This window comes from Lampetra planeri, chromosome 1 (assembly GCF_965212315.1).
Source record: "Lampetra planeri chromosome 1, kcLamPlan1.2.h2, whole genome shotgun sequence".
Classification (NCBI taxonomy): Eukaryota; Metazoa; Chordata; class Hyperoartia; order Petromyzontiformes; family Petromyzontidae; genus Lampetra; species Lampetra planeri.
Window position 1 is genome coordinate 16564906 of NC_136107.1, and position 20718 is coordinate 16585623.

General features: G+C 40.8%; 1 protein-coding gene across 1 annotated transcript in view; it reads right to left on the reverse strand.

Moving 5' to 3' along the window:
- LOC144723435 (gamma-aminobutyric acid type B receptor subunit 2-like) overlaps positions 1-17345 on the reverse strand; it is a 162231-nt gene extending 144886 nt beyond the window's left edge. Inside the window, exon 1 of the mRNA XM_078602198.1 lies at positions 17097-17345. Coding sequence (XP_078458324.1) covers positions 17097-17345 — 249 coding nt within the window. The remainder of the gene's footprint in view (positions 1-17096) is intronic.
- Positions 17346-20718: the final 3373 nt, after the last annotated feature.

Genomic DNA, 20718 nt, shown 5'->3' on the forward strand with positions numbered 1-20718 from the left:
CTCTTTGGTTCTTTCGGTAAAGTCACGTAGGTAGAAAAATAATAGATCACGACGTTTCTATTGCAACACAAGCAATCGTCATCAGGTGGGACAACCACAGCAAGAAAAATATCGACATGTCCAATCTTTTTACAAGATCTTTGTCCTTGCTGGGAGGAAAGTGGAAGCCGAAAGAAGATTAACTTGGCGTCATACAAACCTTCGTATTAAGGACAACTCTGCAGAGTGATCTTGTTTAAAAATGAGGCATACATAAAAAAACACTCACTAGGAGCACGTTCGAATCAGTGTTAAGGAGACTTTAAACAGATGTTAAACGCTGAAAAATGAGTAACATTACAATTTGCTTTTGTACTTGACTGATAATGCGGAAGGGAGGGTGGAGGTGTTTAGCCCCTTTCTAGCCCCCAAATTCTACAGGACTCATCCATAACACTGTAACACAAAAAATTGTTCCTGAGTAGTAAGTGTTATTTCCTAATTGCTTATCCCTCAAAAGTACAGAAAATTGCTATTATTCCACAGTAACTTTGCAAGATATAGAAGTGAGTAGTTTTTCGAGATTTACGATTATATTCTGAATTACTTTCACGAATCAGCCTTCCAACACAGAACTCGGTCTTCTGTGGCCAGTCCTGCCTGTGGTAGTGCGCCTTGATGTCTAAATCTTTTGTAGTCATTTTTGTATTACTTTAGTATAAATACATGTTAATTTTTATTCATATGTTGTTTTTTCTGACTTTATGTGGACGAAAAGACACAAATTCGCCCGTTTTCTCATTGAAAATAGATCAATTTCAAAATATCACTGTCCTGGTCACAAAAGCAAAGTTTGTGGGGAATAATAGCCATTTTCTATACTTTTTAGGCATAAGCAATTACGAAATAACACTTACTACCCAGGAACAAAAATTGTATTACATAGTGTAATTAGAGGTTTCACTACCACGTGAAACCACAATTTCATAATATAAGCAACAGCAGCTTGCATCAGAAATGTCTTACATTTGTGAGGACTTTACATGCTATTATGGATTAAAATATCCGTGGTTATTTTCGTGATATATTTTCAATTGCCCATATTTTGCATTCAATTCTTCCTTACATACGTGAACAGCTCCAAATAATATTCTAGAGCAATGCATGTCAAACACAAACGATGCCAATTTTTATTATTCTTGGTTCTTTCGGTAAAGTCACGTAGAAGGGAAATAATAAAATTATAAAAATTTACATTATAAGTGACTTTACCAAAAGAACCAAGAATATTAATCCCTGCAGTCACGAAAGTTTTCAATCGAAAGATGCCAATTTTAGTAAAGAATCATTCATAAGCGCATGCCTAAGCATAGCAACAGCAAGGCAAAACATTTTAAAAGATGAAAACATGTCCAACAGCTGATGCGCTTATTCTGGCAGTAACGGTTTACACAAGGTTCTCCATGGCATCCTTCCGTCAACATCAGACGGTGGAAGTTGCAAGGCTTTTTTTCTTCCAATAATATGAAAGACTTCACTTCGTTTGATTTGCACATCCTACAATGGCTGTAAAGGCCGATCCTGGAGGCTGTTGCAGTTGTCGCACTTGTAGTCCACCGCGGATGACTCATTGCCGGCTCACTGCTTCGCTAGTTCGTGATTATTTCGGACCTTCTGAAGTCATTTAAGGACACGGATTCATGAGCCAATCCTAGAGAGTCCGTCACGCCCGTCTTACCTTTCCCTTGCCATAGCCTTATCACGTGTCGGTGTTGATGTCGATGTCAGAGGTACTTGCAGACATCTTTAAGCTTAAATTTTAGGGCATCTGTATATCTTTTGGAATGTGCTACCTCACGGTAGAGCATGTATCTAGGTATGCATCCATTGTGCATTCTGTGCACATGTCCAAGACAACAAAGCCTTTTCTATTATATAGAAGGGCCAGTATGCTGGGCAAGGGCATCTGCGTTGGTGATCTTGTCTTGCCAAATAATACTAGGATGTGATGCAGACAGCAGAGGTGGAAGCTGCTGAGCATATTCTCTTGGTGGCTGTAGGTGATCCATGTCTCGCTACCATACAGCAGAGTACAAATGACACAGGCTTGGTAAATCAGCACTTGTGTCTGAATAGCTTGGTAATTGTTCCACAAATGCGTCATGAGTCTGCTAAAAGGGGTTGTTGCCTTTCACAATGCGAACATTTAATTCTTCTTTGAGCAACAGGTTATATCGGTCACGGTGGAGATGAGGTAGCAGAACTTGTTTACTACCTCGAGGAGTGTTGTGGAGAATTATTCCTGACTGTTGTGTGACACCTTCACCCATGGCTACAGTTTGCATACTCAAGCTTTGATGACAATAATAACGTGCACATTATTCGCTTACTCTCAAAGATAAATATATTACTCACAGACACGAGAAACTAAAGACAAGCGGGAAAGCAGTCAGGCACTAAGCCAGTGGCAACAATTGCCCAACCCCTCTGATCCTCTATATATAAAGATGTCTTCAGTCAATGAATGCATGTTATATGTGCTGGGGGAAACTGGAGCACCCAGAAAAAACCCACACCTGTGATAGGGTAACACGATGTCTTACAGATTAAACATGTTGGAGATTAGTGCACATTTTGCTGAACTGTCTTCTGCTGGTGATCCATGTTATGGCACCCCGATAACCAGAGGAAGATAGTGTCATAAGCATGTGTGATCCATCAACCCTCGCCTCCAAAGTTCTGGATTACAAGTGTGCAGCACCACCGATCAATACACATTTTAGTAATGAATGTGAGTTCGTATTATAATGCTGCAGCAACTATGGTAATTCAGGAATATTTTACTGATATGTAATATTATTTGTGTCTTGTCTTCATTGCCTCGACCACCATTTAACATCTTTACGTGCAGTCTATTTGTTGCAAACAGTGTATTGCAATGCAATACAACATGAAATTATATAACATCGAAATAGAAATGCATCTCAAGATGCTGTGTTGATGTTTGTTAACTATAGCATCGCTAGTAAATGTTTCTGTTTTCCTTGTAAACATACTTTAAGTTAATAATTAAATGCCATAATAAACATATGCTGTGATCTGTTCTTTATAAGAAGAAAAAAATATCTCCAATGTACACTATACGTTATGTATAATGGAAATGCACTCAAATCACCGGGCTGCAATTCACGCCGAGGTTGTTTTCACACTTTTTTGGAATCCTGACATTTGTGTTTTGGAGGTAAAAGTTGGTGAATTGTGTGAAGATTCATGAAACTGCCCGCTGGTCTGTGAGATGGCTAGCAAAGGATTCTTAAATCTGCGTGTGGAACTTTGAGTGTTAAATATGGGGTACTGTAGCTTCATATGGCTTGATTATAACTGCCATCTTCGTGTAAATGTGAGCCTTCAACACAACTTAGCTAAATGTTTATAGCACTACAAAACAGTTCTATGGTTAACGTATATATGCATAAAACATTTTCAGAGATGCTAAAAAGCATGTAAATATGTGCACAATGTGCCGCCATGCCCTGTCAATGCTACCCGCACAAGCCACACATAATTGTCGACAACTTCTGACATAGATGACTCCACAATAACACCACCCGCTTTGGGCCATCCCCTAATTGTGACATGAGAAGTGGGAATAAACGGGTGCGTTATTGTGTGGTGTTGGCCAAACGTGAATGAACAAAAAGATGTAATGTTTCCAATTGTATATCAAAACAGCCATTATTCCACCAAAAAGTGATGGAATGATAGCCAAATATAGTCACAAGGATTGAGCTCCACAACTTACACGTAAAAGTACGAGACCCCATGCATCCCCCAACACATGAGCTGTGCCTTTTCGAGGCTCTTACTCACTGCAGACCTCCAGTATGAACATCTTTACAATATTTATCACTAAAATATCGGCAACAACAGAGTGCAGAGAATACTAGGTGATGTTGAAACTACGAAGGTATTCTCACGATGAACAAGTTTAGTACAGTACTGTAAATAATTTTTCGGAAGAAACAAAACAAACTGATTTTCTTTGCACATTTAAGCAATTTGGGAAAAATTAGCTGTACCTCAATTTCCTTATGAAATCAGAAACATACCATCCACTTTCAGGAATAATCATGAATTTTTTTGTTCAAACAAATTATGAACCGAGCCTAAACCTTAAACGGCATATATTAATTAATACAAATAGATTGATGATCGTGACAATGATATATGAAGATCATGTCCTGTATACGTGTATACGGTTCTGTATTTATTTATAACTCTGTCTCGTTTATTCGATGAGTTTTTTACAGAAAGCAAATATGACAGGTTTCGTTAATTAACACCACTTATAATGGCTTAAAATACAGGGGTGAAAATTAATTCGGGGGGGGTTGGCACAAAATACATATTGTGTTTTTTATAACAAAATTAATTTGTCATCTGCCAACCTGTGACGTGCTGCTATAATATAAAACGTAGTATTTCCTTGCATGTTGGTGAGCAAGCAATGTTTATTAAGTTAGATTATATATTTCCTAAGTAAACTAAAGAACCCGTTTTAAGCAGAAATGTATATTTCTAGCCCTTTTAGTTAATCCACTGCTTGATGCTGAGGGCCTCCCCTCACGATGAGGGTGATGAGCGTTATTTGACTATGCTTCACGACGCTGGTGAGTGCAGTTTGGTAAAGGCGGGGCCATAGACGACAGCGTACAGTACAGTACAACAATTCAACTCTTGATAATCATGCATGGTTGTCGCCTATCTAGGCACTCTCCAGGCACAACCTTACTTTAGCTCCCGATATCTGGCGAGATTAGGCACATTTCGGGTGATTTTGTCACCAAGGGTGCAGAAAACAAAACATTAATGGACTGAAAACACGCAAATAGCTCAGAAATTGCATTACAAGAACAACGCAGGTAATGGAGGAATGGAAGAAGATGTGGGGAGGTCTTTTCCCAACAATGGAACATTACAGGCTGTCAACAACAACGAACAACTGTCATGCCATCCAGAAGGCCTTCCTTTACACTCACACAGTGGCCCAACGCTGACGGAAATCTTGTGTGAAGTACTGTAATAGTCACAGAGGATTGTTAGAGCTCTTCCTGCTGTTCCTTCAACTGCAACTCACCTCTATTGTGGTGCTGTTATTAATGCCCAATATGGCCAATTACCCTGGAAATCGTTGTAAGACTTCTTCCCAAGTGGCTTTGCTGTAGATGGCAATTGGGTTTAGGTAGTGTTGCTGGTATATTGGAGGTGCCAGATACAGACACTGTTAGAGCAGTTGGTGCCACCTAAGAAATTAAAGGCAGTCTAGGTAGAGCGCAATGACCAAATTGTTCTACCTGAAAATAATTGCTATCGATTACATTGTTTGCACATGATAATGATACAAATGATGGGCATGCATCATATCTTATGTCACTCTGCAAGTTATCATCAAGCGTGTGATGTGCATTACATATCAATGGGAATACACAATAATAGTTGCATGCAAATTATGGTTTATACCGCACTGCCAATGTATATGATCTTCACACTGTATCGTGCATTGTCCATTCGTAGACTGCTACTTTATCTTTTCTTGATTTAACATTTTTAGGGACACCTGTTACATTAATTATTTTCTTTTTCTCTTTTTCCAATACGAATTATATATTTCAAAAACAGAAATTAACAAGGTGTTATTTCTCACCCAGGTGTGATTCACCCTTCTCCCTCAGGTCACATAAGGCAATTCATTACAGAAAATAAAATGGACAGATCTTTCTGATGTTGAAGATCATTTGAAGAATACAGTTGCTGTGGTACATTTATGGTTCAACACCATCCATAACAGAACCCTGGTGGAGCATTAAAATAAATTGTGGAAATACATTGCCAGAATTTAGACACCAAAGCAGCAATCAAGGTCTGGTTTGTTGCATCCTTGTCCATGAGTAGCAGGCATTGTGGCAGTTACCCCCCATGAAGCCTCTGGTCATTTTGCATACCAAGCCCAGGTCAGTACTAGGTTAATGCTAATGAACACTTTGCACAATAACAAATCAATTGATCAACTTCTGTACCTCCGATTATCACGGTTGGCTACATACGGTGCGAAAGAAGTTCAACATACATCGAAACTATTTTGTTAATCCACTGCTGGATGAGGGCCTGCCTACTCCGTTTAAGTCATGGCTATTATTTCACCACACTTCACCAAGCTGGTCTGTGTGGGGTGGGGTTGGTGAAGGTGGGGATCATATAAATGGGAACATCGAGTACAATAATATATGTAGCTGTACCTCCCTCTGCTGCCATCCATATTTCACAGCAGCCTAAAACCTGCTTATCTGCCAAGACTTGACAAGATCAGGTGCATTCCGGGTGATGCGGTCATAGGCACGTTACACATACAATGCTTTATTGATACAGAATTGTACGACCACACTCCTCCTATCTGTCCTATTATCTGTGCCCTCGAATTGAGAGAGTGCAGACAAGAGGAGTAATTTGTAAGTATTGACAAATGTATTCTATTATCCACAGCTCTCTGTGACTAGGAGGAATTTAGAGAACATTTAATCCTAAAATATGAGTCTTAACATGGATAATAGGAACCACCAATAGTCCCCTTCTTATCATCACGGATAAAATGAGTTTGCTGTTAATTAGGCACTGTTAATATATATTAATTCATCGTCTTCAAAAGGATACTTGAATGCATCCATATACGGGATAAAAATACCCCACACGTTGTTGAAAAGAGACACGTGACATAACAGCCCTACAGAACACCCACACGTGATAAAGCCATCACGATCGCGTTGCGTATTGAACCGAAAACGCTGTCCATATCACATTAACAAGCGTTCATAAAGACGCACGACACAAACAACAATAAAACCTCAAGATATCAAAACAAAGTTTTTTTAATGAGATGACTGCGCTACGTCTACACTGTGACCAATGCGAAACGCAGTCGGGTTTTGCGGTTGGCCACAAAAGAGTGAGGGAGGACTAAAAACAGCATCACGGACAAGCCCACGTCTGCAGTCATGCATCGCCCACGAAAAAAAGAACGGGAATTAAATGTGATGAAAGTTTCGCGCACGTCACCGCCACGGTGATGACAGCCGAGAGAAAACAATGCAATTACGGGAAACAACAAATTGAGTGCAGTCTTATGACATGCTTTTTATTTAGAGTAACGAATACAAGTAGATTTCCCTGCAGTTCAGATAATAACATAAACATGACCAAGCTTTTGTCAATAGAAGTAATCCAGCGGGTTACGTGAATTTTTTTTCAGCATTGAATTTTAGTTGACATTACGGCGTGATGTTGAAGAAACAAGAATACAACGTCTATGCAACGTCGGTCTGGTAACATTGTAATATAGTTAAAAAACTAGAGCTTGTTAGAAGTACAAAATATACAACATAAGTCTACATCTAAATATATACATGTACGTGTGCAGGACATTTTATACAATACATTCTACATTCATATACATATTAGCTGTTCATGAGTGACTAGGGGGAATAGGGAGTTAAAGTGATCCAGTCAAATTATTATAAATAATTAATATAAAAATGGATGCATCTATTAAAAACGGAACTGTTATTTTTAGGGCAATGCTCAAATATAAACGTTCCATATTGTGCCTCTCAAAGAATTGGAGGCCCAAAATCTAACATATTTACTAAATCAAACATATATTGTACGAGGTGCCACCCTGGTGTAACGGTTAGCACCCTGAACTGACGATAAAAAAGGTTACTGATTCAACTCCATCTTCTAGTGCGGCACCTGAAACAACGGTGCAAGTTTCATAAAATCTCCTCCCCATAGCAGTATAAATGGGTACTACTCTCCAGCAAGAACATTTCTTCGAGAACTGAAATTTGACTTCTCGGATTGTTATAGTCATCAGTGGCATACCGTTGATTCAACGTCCGTATTTCTACACCAAAAACACTTACAAATCTCAATCAAATCATGACGTAAATAACTGACGTTCCTTCAACGTTAGTCCTTGACTTCCTTGCTGGAAAGTGCTTAAGTTGGATTCTGTAGGCCCAAGTTACGTGCCAAATGGAAATGCCATCACATATAGTGCTTGATAGATCGTTTTTACATTCATAATATCCAGACAGAACGTTATTGACGATTGTGTAATAACTTACATTTAATGGTACTGAGAAGCTGACCAATAATAATGGCAAGTTGGGCAAGTTTAATTCTTGTTATATTATTATTTCTACCAATTTGTTTTAAGTAAAGATTACAAATAAAATAACATTTTTGTTTTCGTTTACATAATCGCATTACAACAACTACTGTCGACTTCCAATAAAGTGTTCCGATAGGTTGAGTTGTAATGACAAACAACATTCCGTACACAGCTGTACATTTTAATGCATTGATTTTTGATTGACACATTTAATCTTTTTTTAAACATGGCTTCGTATCAAGAGCCTCATACACAAACTAGAGCTGTATTGTGCACATCATTATTTTAGTTAAGCTTTTTAAGGATGAGACAGTTGCAGAATAATTCAAGACCATAGTGCTGGCTTTCATTAACTCAGCCACTCTCAGCGAGCACGATGTGTGAATGCTCTTCAGTACGACCAGAGCACATTTCGTAAAAATTATGAAAAATTATTAACTCAACATAATTATTTTACTGCAGCATCGGCTCATGGGTGCCTCTCTCGATCGCATAACCTGTCATCCATGTTCCCATTCATTTTGAAAAAAGAACACTCATCAACCACAAACCCGATTAATGAGCATTTACCCTTATAAGTTTATGTAAGATATTCCTTCTGAGGATAATGTTGGCATGTAATAAAAAACAAGGTTAATTGCACTGCTACTGCTTCTATCACAAAAACCTTCTCAAAACTTCAAGGGCCATTACAAGTGTTAATTTTGGTTAAGCAGGTTTAGAACAAGAAATCAGCAGTCATTTAAAGATCAATATCCACATTGTATAAAAGCTGCATTCACAGCGTCACAATTAAATATTGTTATTTTCCTTGACCATTAGATATAGCTACATGCTTTGAGTATGAAATACATTACCATCCGTATTTTGTACAATCCTTCTCCATTATAACCAAGGTAAAAAAACTGCTCAGTCCGACCTCTATAGGTGGCTCTCCAAGAAGCTACTTTACATTGCCTACCACAAGAATCAGCCCAGAAAATCTACACGGAATTCGCAAATTAGGAATGCTCGTGATTAAAACTGAACACCAGAATACAAGTGATTGGAGATCTCATGCATTATAAGTCTATCTCACCTCCGATTAGCACGGTTGGCTACGTAGAGTGCAAAAGAAGTTCAACATGCATTACTTACAAGGACAACGGCAAACCTTGTCCCCCTTAAGGGGCCATAACAACACAAGCACTCAACAAGACTTCACATTGATAAGGCATTTTCGGGCTTGCTGCATATGCTACACCTCACTTACATTGAAGGTGCTCAACTAGCAGTCTATGGATACCTAAGGGACTGAACAGATGTTTAAGGAAACCACAAAAAATGGCAGATTCCTTGAGGAAAACAACGCATTTGAGGGGGGTCAGAGGCTATGTTGCATTGGGCGTCTGTGGCGAAATACAGGGTCTATGCTGGTAGATTGGCACAATAGCACCTCTCCTCCACTGTCCCCACTACTTTAAATCTATAACCTGGGAATCGGACCGAACTGAACGCGAGAGTGAAAAACCAGAACAAAATTTAACATACTTTTCTTTTGTTTTGAAATTATTGAAAACCCATAAAGAGCGATGCAGTTACGAGTGTAAAACCGGTTAAAAATAAATATTGCCCTCTGCCGCTTGGATGGTTAAAATGTTGTTATACCATACAAGCTGCACTGCTGAGAAAGTGATCTATTATAAGGGACACACTGTACCATGGGCACCAACTCTCCTGAGGGCCAAATGCGGTCTTGCCTATAGGAATTCCCCTCTGCTCTCCACGGCAAGGGACCAAGGCAGAGTTGGTAGGGCCCAGTTACCCAGCATTGCAGACTAACAGAGGTACACGATCCAATGAAAAAATATAGTAAAGAGGTAAGGAGAATGCAACACGTGTGTGTGGGCAGTGAGGAGGAAGAACATTATTTATAAACAGAATTGAGCAACTCACGTTGTCGCTCAACTACATCGCTGGTCATTTAATTTCCTGAAGGAGCTCCCAGCATGTGGAGCAACTTTGTCAGACATCGTGCCAAACAACATGTGGTAAAACCCACAAAGAGGGAGCTCGAAAGAAAACCATGAAAACCTACATAGGAGTTGTACTTATAAAACGTACATTTACATTTTTGTCATTCTACGGCTAATAAAGGACCCCTCACGCCGTGTGGGATATGCGGGTTATTTGGCCATATTTTACCACGCTGGTCTGTGTGGGTTGGTGAAGATGTAAAAAATATAAACACGCAAATTTATATTTTACTGAAATAGATAACAAACTTGTACCTACAAAGATATAACATAAATGTGTGAAATGTTTTAATATACACAAGTGCCAAATTATTTTCAATGCTGTTATCTTATGAGGATTTTCTATGGATATTTTGGAATTTAAATTCTAGTCGGTGAGTGTCACAAAATTCGGCAAAACTGCCTTTACAAAAACATTGTACATACTCGTAATAATGAACATCAGTAGCGTACCTTCATGACCCTGCAACAGCTTAAACTGATGTCTTGTGTACTACAGTACATCAAAACAAACTGTGTTTAGTGCCGTTATTGGATTAAAATAATCTCATAAAAGCGTTTAGTGTGTTGCTCAGTGAAAGTGACAAACCAACACACAAGGGTTTCAACTCAGTATCAGGACCTGGTTACTTATTCAATCCATTAGCACCTCAATCACAAAGCATCCTGAGATTGTAATTTAATCAGGAAACTCTAACCACTCCAGCATTTTACAAGTTAAATCAGAATACGCCCAGAGAAAAGCAGCATGCAGGTCAGATAGAGGTCACGCCAGAGTTTCTTCCCCACAATTTGCAAAATTTCAGTTGCTTTCAGTGTCAAGACACACGGGGCACGTGTCGTATGCAAAGTCATCCCCCTCTAAGATAATGTCGCAGTTTCTATTTTGCAAATGAAACAAAATGCGTGCAAATGCTCGGCGGTGCGACACCGTTCCTTGTACGGGGTGACGCAATTAATTTCACTGAAGGTAAAGAATGGCGGCTTTGATGTACAGCCTTTTGCTCATCGTGTTTGGCAGTTAAATTAGGGCAAAGCCCTGCCTTCAATTTGCTGAGCTGTTAGCAACCAAGATGAAGCAAAACAGTTGCTGTGCGCAACAGAATCTGCCAAAATAAAGCAACAAAAATTGAGGTATTGAAAGTCCACTTCGCATAGTGGTGTAGTATTTATCGTTTGCAGTACTTGTTATTAAAATTAAAATGTGCCCGTGAATGCACAAATTTGAAGTTTTGTTAATTTGCCAGATTAAAAAGAATGCATACACATGGACACATTTTTTAAGTGATGTTATGAAATGTTATTTTCCCCAAAACGTTTATGTGGAAACATGTAAAGTGTATTGAGAGTACGATTTTTTTACTATTTCACATCCAGTGCACATGCACGAGCAAGCTCCAACAAGGGCCCTGTGATTTCACACTAAGTACCTAATCCGTAAAGTTATCTGTGCTTATCATCGAGGAAAGATTTTAAAAAGACCATTACATTATCTTGGAATAAGTTATGGTCCTCCATTCATTTCTTACCAGTAATGAATTTCCATCCTGTAGGGGATGGTACATTCAAAAACAGCCATCCCACTAATTTGCTTCCGTGACCATTTCAGGCCCCCAACAGATTGCCTCAATCTCAATTGTACACATCATTTTCATCAGGCAATCCATCAAATGCACGTGTCACCGTATTGAGCTACCATATTATCAGGAAAATTATCCTCTTCCAAAAGCAGGTAAATCAGATCAGCTACTAAATGTTAAGTTGTCCCATCACTCTGTTGGAGCACTCGTGTCAGTATCAATATGTGCCTCCAGGGATATTTTGAAGTGTGTGTCAAATAAAAAAAATAGCTTAGCGACAGCGACCCTTCAGGCTCAGCTTCAGCAATTGCGAGGCTATAAGTGCAACATTTTAGAGGCAATTAATAAGTACAGCTTCCCTTTTCGTAAAGGGAGGACACGGAGCATATCAAAGTCAGCAATGCCCTAATGCTATTGTGAGAAATCCGTAGGCGTGATATATTATTGACACACACATTTACAGTGGAGACAAGAAGTTTCAATGTCTTCACTCGGGATTTAGATTGCATGACCATGGGATTCCACACAGAAAGTTAATTAGTGAACCAATGTGACCTTATGGGTAAATTCTGGCATCACAGTATTTAAAGTTGCATTCACAACAATTGTATTCCATGCATAATAAATGCCACTTTATCAGGAGAAATTTAAAATACTAGGAAAGTTCAAACCTATTAAAACATTAATGGAGAGACAATTTCTACCCTTTTTGTATTTGCAGCCAAAAGTGCCACATATTAATAGGTTGTTTCAACGGTGCATCCCCATTTATTCTGTGACACACACACAATGCATGACAATAATTATTCTCTGCCAATTTACGTTCTGCATCAAGGTATTTTTCAACGCAAGATATTTTCTCTTTAAATGTAAAATCTATCAGATGCAGTAACTATGTGTACCATTCTTCACGTAAAATGGGGATAACGTCTTGAATAGACCGTTTGTAACTGTACATGCGAATACATTAGGCCTCTTAAAATTATTTTTAATGACAGAATAATATATATGCAGATGATAGCCAGAAGCAGACATGTGTACATGTAAGTTTAGCTTAATTTGATGATTCCCATCCAATGTAGGTACCCACTTCATTAATATAAATGCGTTGCTTTAACCCTGTCTCTTGGCTGATGCCCCTTTTTGGTCCATAGCTCCGATGCTGAATATCATGTGAATCCCCAAGCCATGTACAACTATAACTCATATTGAAAATTACAATGAATGTAATAATTTAAACATTATTTAAAGCACCTTTACGAACAAACAGGAGAGGGACAATTCTTACTTATTGTTACTTTTATATGGGAGATTGGTGAAATATATATTTAAAATATCACAGTTTAAAAATGACCGAACAAGCATTGAGCAGTACTCATCTCTCTAAGTAGTCCTAAGACAGAGGTGCAAATGTTATACCCCAAAACATTTGGATTGTGAGTGAGGCGCAGAATTCTACTCAGGCAGAATGAACAAAAATATTATGAGAAAAGTTCACCACATAGTGCATTAATACTGTCTTACAACGGGCAAATTTGTAAAAGGATTATATATTTTCGTGGGTTAGATCATTCTTAATGATGTTGTTTACCCTCCTTAACGTGACATAGCAAAATGCATAAAATTATCACGTGGATAATAACTGTACCAATTGATATTGTTTCAGCAACCTGGTATGTTGAAAACCCATTCACACCAAAATTATTAGACTATTAGATTGGTGATAATAATATTAAACTGACATGCTTTTGTTCAAGTTGCAACTTGAATTGTTTGGCTGTGTTAGGTGGAAGGTATGCAACACCATTAAGCATTATATTTATGCAATCTAACCCAAAAATAATATAGGAATCATCATATTGGTCGAGAAAGCCTACCTGTTAATTACATTTGTAGCACTATTATATTTTGGCAATGGCCCATTTTCAGAGTAAGACTGTATTTGATTTGAAGCTTTCGTGACTGCAAGAATTACTCTTTGGTTCTTTCGGTAAAGTCATGAGAGAAGTGTGGAAATCCACCCCGAAGCGGCCGGGGGAGAGAAAGAGCGAATGGACCTATGAGAGCCTGGTAAATTTTAGAGAAAGATATAGGCCGTTTGAGAAAACAAACTTAAAAAAATAGCCTGGTTGATTACGATCGCCAAAGATTGCTAAATGTAAAGTTAAGTGTGAAATTTGACAAACAGAAACACACAGAGAGAGAGAAAACAAATGTACATCCTCAGACACACAGAGAGAGGATGTAAGATGTTTTCTCTCTCTGTGTGTGGCTGAGGATGGAAGTTTGTTTTCTCTCTCTCTGTGTATCTCTGTTTGTCAAATTTCACACTTAACTTCAAATTTAGCAATCTTTGAAGATCGTAATCAACTAGGCTATGCGTTAACTGTGTGTTCGCCGACTCTCTGTGTTGCATTGCATTACATTTCCCAAAAAATTGCTAAATTTAGTTTTCTCAAACTGCTTATTTCTCTCTATAAAATTTACCAGGCTATCATAGGTCCATTCGACCTTTCTCTCCCTCGGTCGCGTCGGGATGGATTCATTGACATGCTAATTTCTCTGCTCCAGCAGCTGCCCCAGCAGACCCCCCTCTCTCTCTGTGTGTCTCTGTGTTGTCTTTCTCTGCTTGTGTGTCTGTCTGTGTGTCTCCGTGTCTGTGTTTTGTCTCTCTCTCAATTGTAGTTCTACCTGATGACGCTTGCTTGTGTTGCAATCGAAACGTCGTATTCTATGATTTAATTTATTTTCTTTCTACGTGACTTTACCGAAAGAACCAAAGAGTAAGACTGTGTTTCTGACAAACATGGTGAGTTTTTTTTTGTATTTGTGCTTATACACCACTACCATTGAATATGTCTACATCGACAGCCCTTTCGTCTCTCACTACTATGTGGAGGGCCTCACAAAACCGTGCGGGTCGTGAAGGCAAGAAGCGCAGATGTGTAAGTATATAAGTATATTACAACAACGTATTTTGCTTCACAGCCCTCTGCTGCTCCCCAAATAGCTACGTAAGCCCCATAGCAGCCCATTTGTGCATGGTGGTCACCCATTCAAGCACGATCCAGGCTCAACCTTGAGATCTGATTACATCGGGTATATTCCAGTTGATTTGGTCATAGGCACCACTGCTATTACAGGTCCTAAATGTTTCATTTAAAATCTAAAATATGAATTATTTTTCTGAATATTATTTTGAGTCAGTCAAGCTTAGAATTTCTGATACTCTCTAAAGCTTGTTACCTGTATAAAAGACACCTGTTCACAGAAGCAATCAATCAATCAGATCCAAACTCTCCACCATGGCCAAGACCAAGGATGTCAGGGACAAGATTGTAGACCTACACAAGGCTGGAATGGGCTACAAGACCATCACCAAGCAGCTTGGTGAGAAGGTGACAACAGTTGGTGCGATTATTCTCAAATGGAAGAAACACAAAAGAACTGTCAATCTCCCTCGGCCTGGGGCTCCATGCAAGATCTCACCTCGTGGAGTTGCAATGATCATGAGAACGGTGAGGAATCAGCCCAGAACAACACGGGAGGATCTTATCAATTATGTCAAGGCAGATGGGACCATAGTCACCAAGAAAACAGTTGGTAACACACTACGTCGTGAAGGACTGAAATCTTGCAGCGCCCACAAGGTCCCCCTGCTCAAGAAAGCACATATACATGCCCGTCTGAAGTTTGCCAATGAACATCTGAATGATTAAGAGGACAACTGGGTGAAAGTATTGTGGTCAGATGAGACCAAAATGGAGCTCTTTGGCATCAACTCAACTCGCCGTGTTTGGAGGAGGAATGCTGCCTATGACCCCAAGAACACCATTCCCACCGTTAAACATGAAGGTGGAAACATTATGATTTGGGGGTGTTTTTCTGCTAAGGGGACAGGACAACTTCACCGCATCAAAGGGACGATGGACTGGGCCATATACCGTCAAATCTTGGGTGAGAACCTACTTCCCTCAGCCAGGGCATTGAAAATGGGTCGTGGATGGGTATTCCAGCATGACAATGACCCAAAACACACGGCCAAGGCAACAAAGGAGTGGCTCAGAAGAAGCACATTAAGGTCCTGGAGTGGCCTAGCCAGTCTCCAGACCTTATTCCCATAGAAAATCTGTGGAGGGAGCTGAAGGTTCGAGTTGCCAAACGTCAGCCTCGAAACCTTAATGACTTGGAGAAGATCTGCAAAGAGGAGTGGGACAAAATCCCTCCTGAGATGTGTGCCAACCTGGTGGTCAACTACAAGACACGTCTGACCTCTGTGATTGCCAACAAGGGTTTTGCCACCAAGTACTAAGTCATGTTTTGCAGAGGGGTCAAATACTTATTTCCTCATTAAAATGCAAATCAATTCATACCATTTTTGACATGCGTTTTTCTGCATTTTTGTTGTTGTTATTCTGTCTATCACTCTTCAAATAAACTTACCATTAAAATTATAGACTGGGCAAAATTATAGACTGGGCAAACGTACAAAATCAGCAGGGGATCAAATACTTTTTTCTCTCACTGTACATCATAGCAACCACATGAGACATCTAAAGAATTGCAGCTTATGTTCTGCTATAATTGTAATGTTACTTCATTTATTCATTCGATAGTACTCTCACTTTTGTATATTACATACACAATGAGAATAATAAGAATATTTTTGATTTGCGTACAATTGAAATAATAATGCATTTCACTCTTTCTGTTTATTTTATAAACGCCATTATATCATGCATTCCAAACTGAATATTAGTATTAATAGGTGCACTTACCCCTTTGGAACTTCCGACAGTGTTTGCTTTAATACAATGGAAAGTTCGAATCTCAGGCTTTACAGGTGCTTTTGTAAAATATAAGATGTAAGGCACGGCTACTGTGTGCTATTCAAAACAACATTGTGCCTTCCAAACGCACGCTAATATTTACCAGTATTTTTCCACAACGCATATGCTTTAAGCGGAGCAAGAAAACAGAAATCTCAGCTGGATTTTGTCCATCAATTCACCCACACTTCCGAAGTCAAAGTCCATGTTCTGACTTGGGTTTTGCACAATTCAATGATTGTCATCAATGAGACTTTCTTGATCCTCATGACATTTTCCCGGCTACGTTCCAAGCGTACAAGGTGCAGACTGCGTGGGAATAGCAAGTGGGAATACTAAGCGTGCTTTTTAAACCACAAGTGAGGCGTGCAATATGGGTGTTTTGCTTGAGTGAATGGTGGTGATGATTGTTGTGATTGTGATTATGGAAGGGGGGTGGGAGTACCGTAAAAAAATCACAAAATACCTCAGTATCGTACCACGTGACATTGAGGTGGTGTCGCTTCAGGAGGGTATCGTCCTTGTTGACGTGATCAACGGCCATGGCAACAGCGGGCATTATGCCTCGACCGATGCCACCGCCCGCCCGGCTCTCGTTGAGCGGCATGAGTCCCATGACCAGGAGCTCCGAGCCGAAGGCGCCGCCGCTCCGGAAAATCAGCACTACGGACAGCGGCAGCCACAGCCAGAGCCGGAGCCGAGCTCGCACATCCATGCTGCACGGGGGCGCCGAGGGCAGGCGAAGGGAAACACGACGAGCAGGAGTGGGAGCTGCTTGGGGGTGCTCCGAAGCTGGTGGCGACCGTGGCTAGCTGCCGCCCCTGCTGCTGGCACGACGCATGGTCGCAGTGGCTGGCGATCCCGGCCGCATGAGGGTGGTGGTGGTGAGGGAGGCTGCAGATTGCCTTGGGCACAAGAGAGCTCTTAACGGTCGTCAGTTCTCGTGGAGTTAGTTACCTTTTTTGTGTCTGAGCGCTAAAAAAAGCGCGGTCCCTGACATGACAACATATGTGCAGTTGGAGTGCCTCCGATGTTTTGGTCGGCGAGCGCTGGCGAAGCTCGGGGTAAATTAGACACAACGAGAAGCAACCCCCTTGCTTTGTACCCGTGTACCCCCCCCCCCACCTCTCTCACAGCGCCTGATGAGCGCAGGGTGACCGAGTCAAAATCGCGCATAAACTGCTGCTGCTTCACTCAGACGCCACCCTTCAGCACGCATAACTTAATTGAATCGCCCTTTCCACGACGAACGAAAAAAACATATATACACGTGCGAAAACGTGTAAAAATATCGAGAATGCGCTCGGAACATAATTATAAGCGTCTGTAACGTGAGAGTCATTTAACCGAGCGACGCCGTATATTGTCTATGTGTGTATTACATGGTGAGTTTACAGGCGAGCGTACGTGTGCGCAAACGGGCGTCCTACTGTAGCGTACGTATGAAACTGGAACGTTACTTCAGTGAGAGTTCATTATTTAGTGCAGACACGCGCAGACTTCATCACGCAGCTATCCGAAGCTGTAGTAGCCCTCATTAAATATCTCATAAGATAGCCTTCACAGCGCGTCGGACCGCCTGTTCATGCAACGCTCTCCCCGTCCTACCACACGTGATGCATGGACAGACGTGGTGGGTTTGGTATGAGGAACAGGGCTGTCTGTCTGCGAGCTCTTCTTGAAGAGCCCTCGTAAGCCACCACGAGTCAGTCCCCCGCGCGTCCAGCTCGCGACTCACTTGATGACCATCCCCCGCTATCGATGAGACGCGAGGCCGCGTGCTGTGCTATAACCCACATAACAAAGAGAAATGCCTCGCTCTCTGCTGGAATAAATTAATTAATGAATCGGTCGACCGGGAAACTACGTTTATCATGTGTCATAAACCCATCAGAGATCCAGCGCATCCCAGCATATGTGATCTGTGCACCCCTGCATTATTCCCTACCCCCCCTCCACCACGCTCTGTGTTTGTGCTCGGGGTGCGCTGTGTGTGACGCGACATGCCATGCATGCGCCGATGCGTGACCGAGATCATTCTCTTCCTTCTTCCCTATATCGCACCACCGCTCCTTTTTTGGAAGGGAGGGGGTGTGGGGAATTGTGACATTAAAACTGCAGCCCGTTCTTGAACGGAGGGAACCCCAAAGACAAGGCGCCTGAGTGACCGAATTCGTCACAGGCATGCACGTGCAAAGCAGGTTAAAGGTTGGGCGTGAACACGTAAAAAAATTGGCACCGATGTCCACAGGACCTCCGTTGGCTTACGCGTTGCAAAACAGCAATGCTGCGACGTTATTTTCCAACGTCTTACGTATAGGACGAGCACAGTATGGCGGCATTCATATTCGTCCCATGCAAGGAAATCGCATTATGCAAATATAAAATTATCACACGCGACGACGCAATAAAAAAAAACAGCCCTGATGCCCTTTTCAAGTCGTTTTATTTTTGTCTCGCGCTGATTTTTTCCCCCATTAACTTTCAATTCCATGGTAGTGCTCTGCAATGATTAGTATAGTACAAGGTACACATGCCAGTACGTTATTAATTGCGTAATCATAATGTCACGTGCAATGCTCTAATTCCCCTGGCACGTATCCATACAACAATCACTAATTATCTAGCATTCCGAATTGAGATTAATCCTATCAGCTTTTTGGGTGGCTTACCGCTTTTACGCATGTATATACCCCTTTGATGCTTAAGACATGCTTGCTAACCACAACTATCAGTGGTTATAAAATGTGTACGCATCTCGCGAGTGATTGTTCTTTCCTTCTGGTGAGGGGTAAACATTGATTGTAAAGAGCAATTACGGAGACAGGGGTGGTTTATCTCTGATGGAGGATATAGATAAGGTGAACAAATGTTGCACAAAAACACCCAACACATGTTGTTATTTGTGTTTGTGCAGCAATGCTAACGCAGAATCATCAACTAATGTGTTACATGCTCTACATTACTATTCAAAAACATGTGTTCATACCAAAACATGCATATTCGTATTTAAAGGCTAGCTTACATTTAATTGCGTCTAATCAAAAGCAGTAAATGTGTAATCATTTAAGAACCTCAAAGCTAATGTGATACTAATGTATGTGTTAAAGAGTATTATTACAAAGTACTGCATTATTCACCATGATCATCAGAAGCCATTGCCTATCGACTGCTGGATAAAGGCCTCTCCCCACACCGTCGCCATCCCACACGGTAGTCAAGTGCTGTTACCACCTCTAGTGTAGAATGCATTACTGCCATGGTTTTGCAACTGGCTGTCTGATATCGTGAATATATACATGTTCGCTTGCATTTGTTTTCATTGTTACGGTCATGCACGTTACAGATTTGGAAATTTTGCAATGGCATTAATGCGCTCGAAACGTTGTGCCAAGTTGTCCAGCGGTTCTGCAGTGATAAAAACGTGGACATATACTCTGGCAGCCTTGGCACACTCAACGTTAATTCCTTAAGACCTCTTTGGCGCTGAAAAAATTTACTACAATAGCACCGCCTGTAACATGACCAGTGTGGGAGCATACCAGCAACGGGTTAACGCCTCCCTTTTATCGTATTATAGTCAAAGTGGCCATATGTTTTAGTGATTATTTTCTTATTATTATTGTAAAGCTGTTTTACCGGGTATAAATCCGCTGGTGTGCCGGTACTAGGTGGATTACATCGCAGTATAGTGATGGATGGTGACAGTTTGGGAAGGGCTTCATTCAGCAGTGGATTGATCATGGCTGATGATTATAATAACCTGGTAAGCCCACGTCTGCCTAATTCAGCACCGGGCTGCACGAACAAACGCAAAATATGTGGGAAATCATGCAGTTTATTAAGCGAACTCGTGGATGTTGGTCTTAGACATCAAGGTCTTGAAAACCGAGGACATGTGTTTCGCACAGCGAAACACATGTCTTCGGTTTCGCTGTGCCGCTCCACCAATGAGCCCTCTGTATTCCAGCAGGATGGTCTATGTGTGTGTGTACTTGGGGAATGGCGTAGGTTTCGCCTCGTCATGGCGTTTGACATTTGCACACACGCACACACCATTTCGTATCGTGCACCCCTATCCCCCTGCC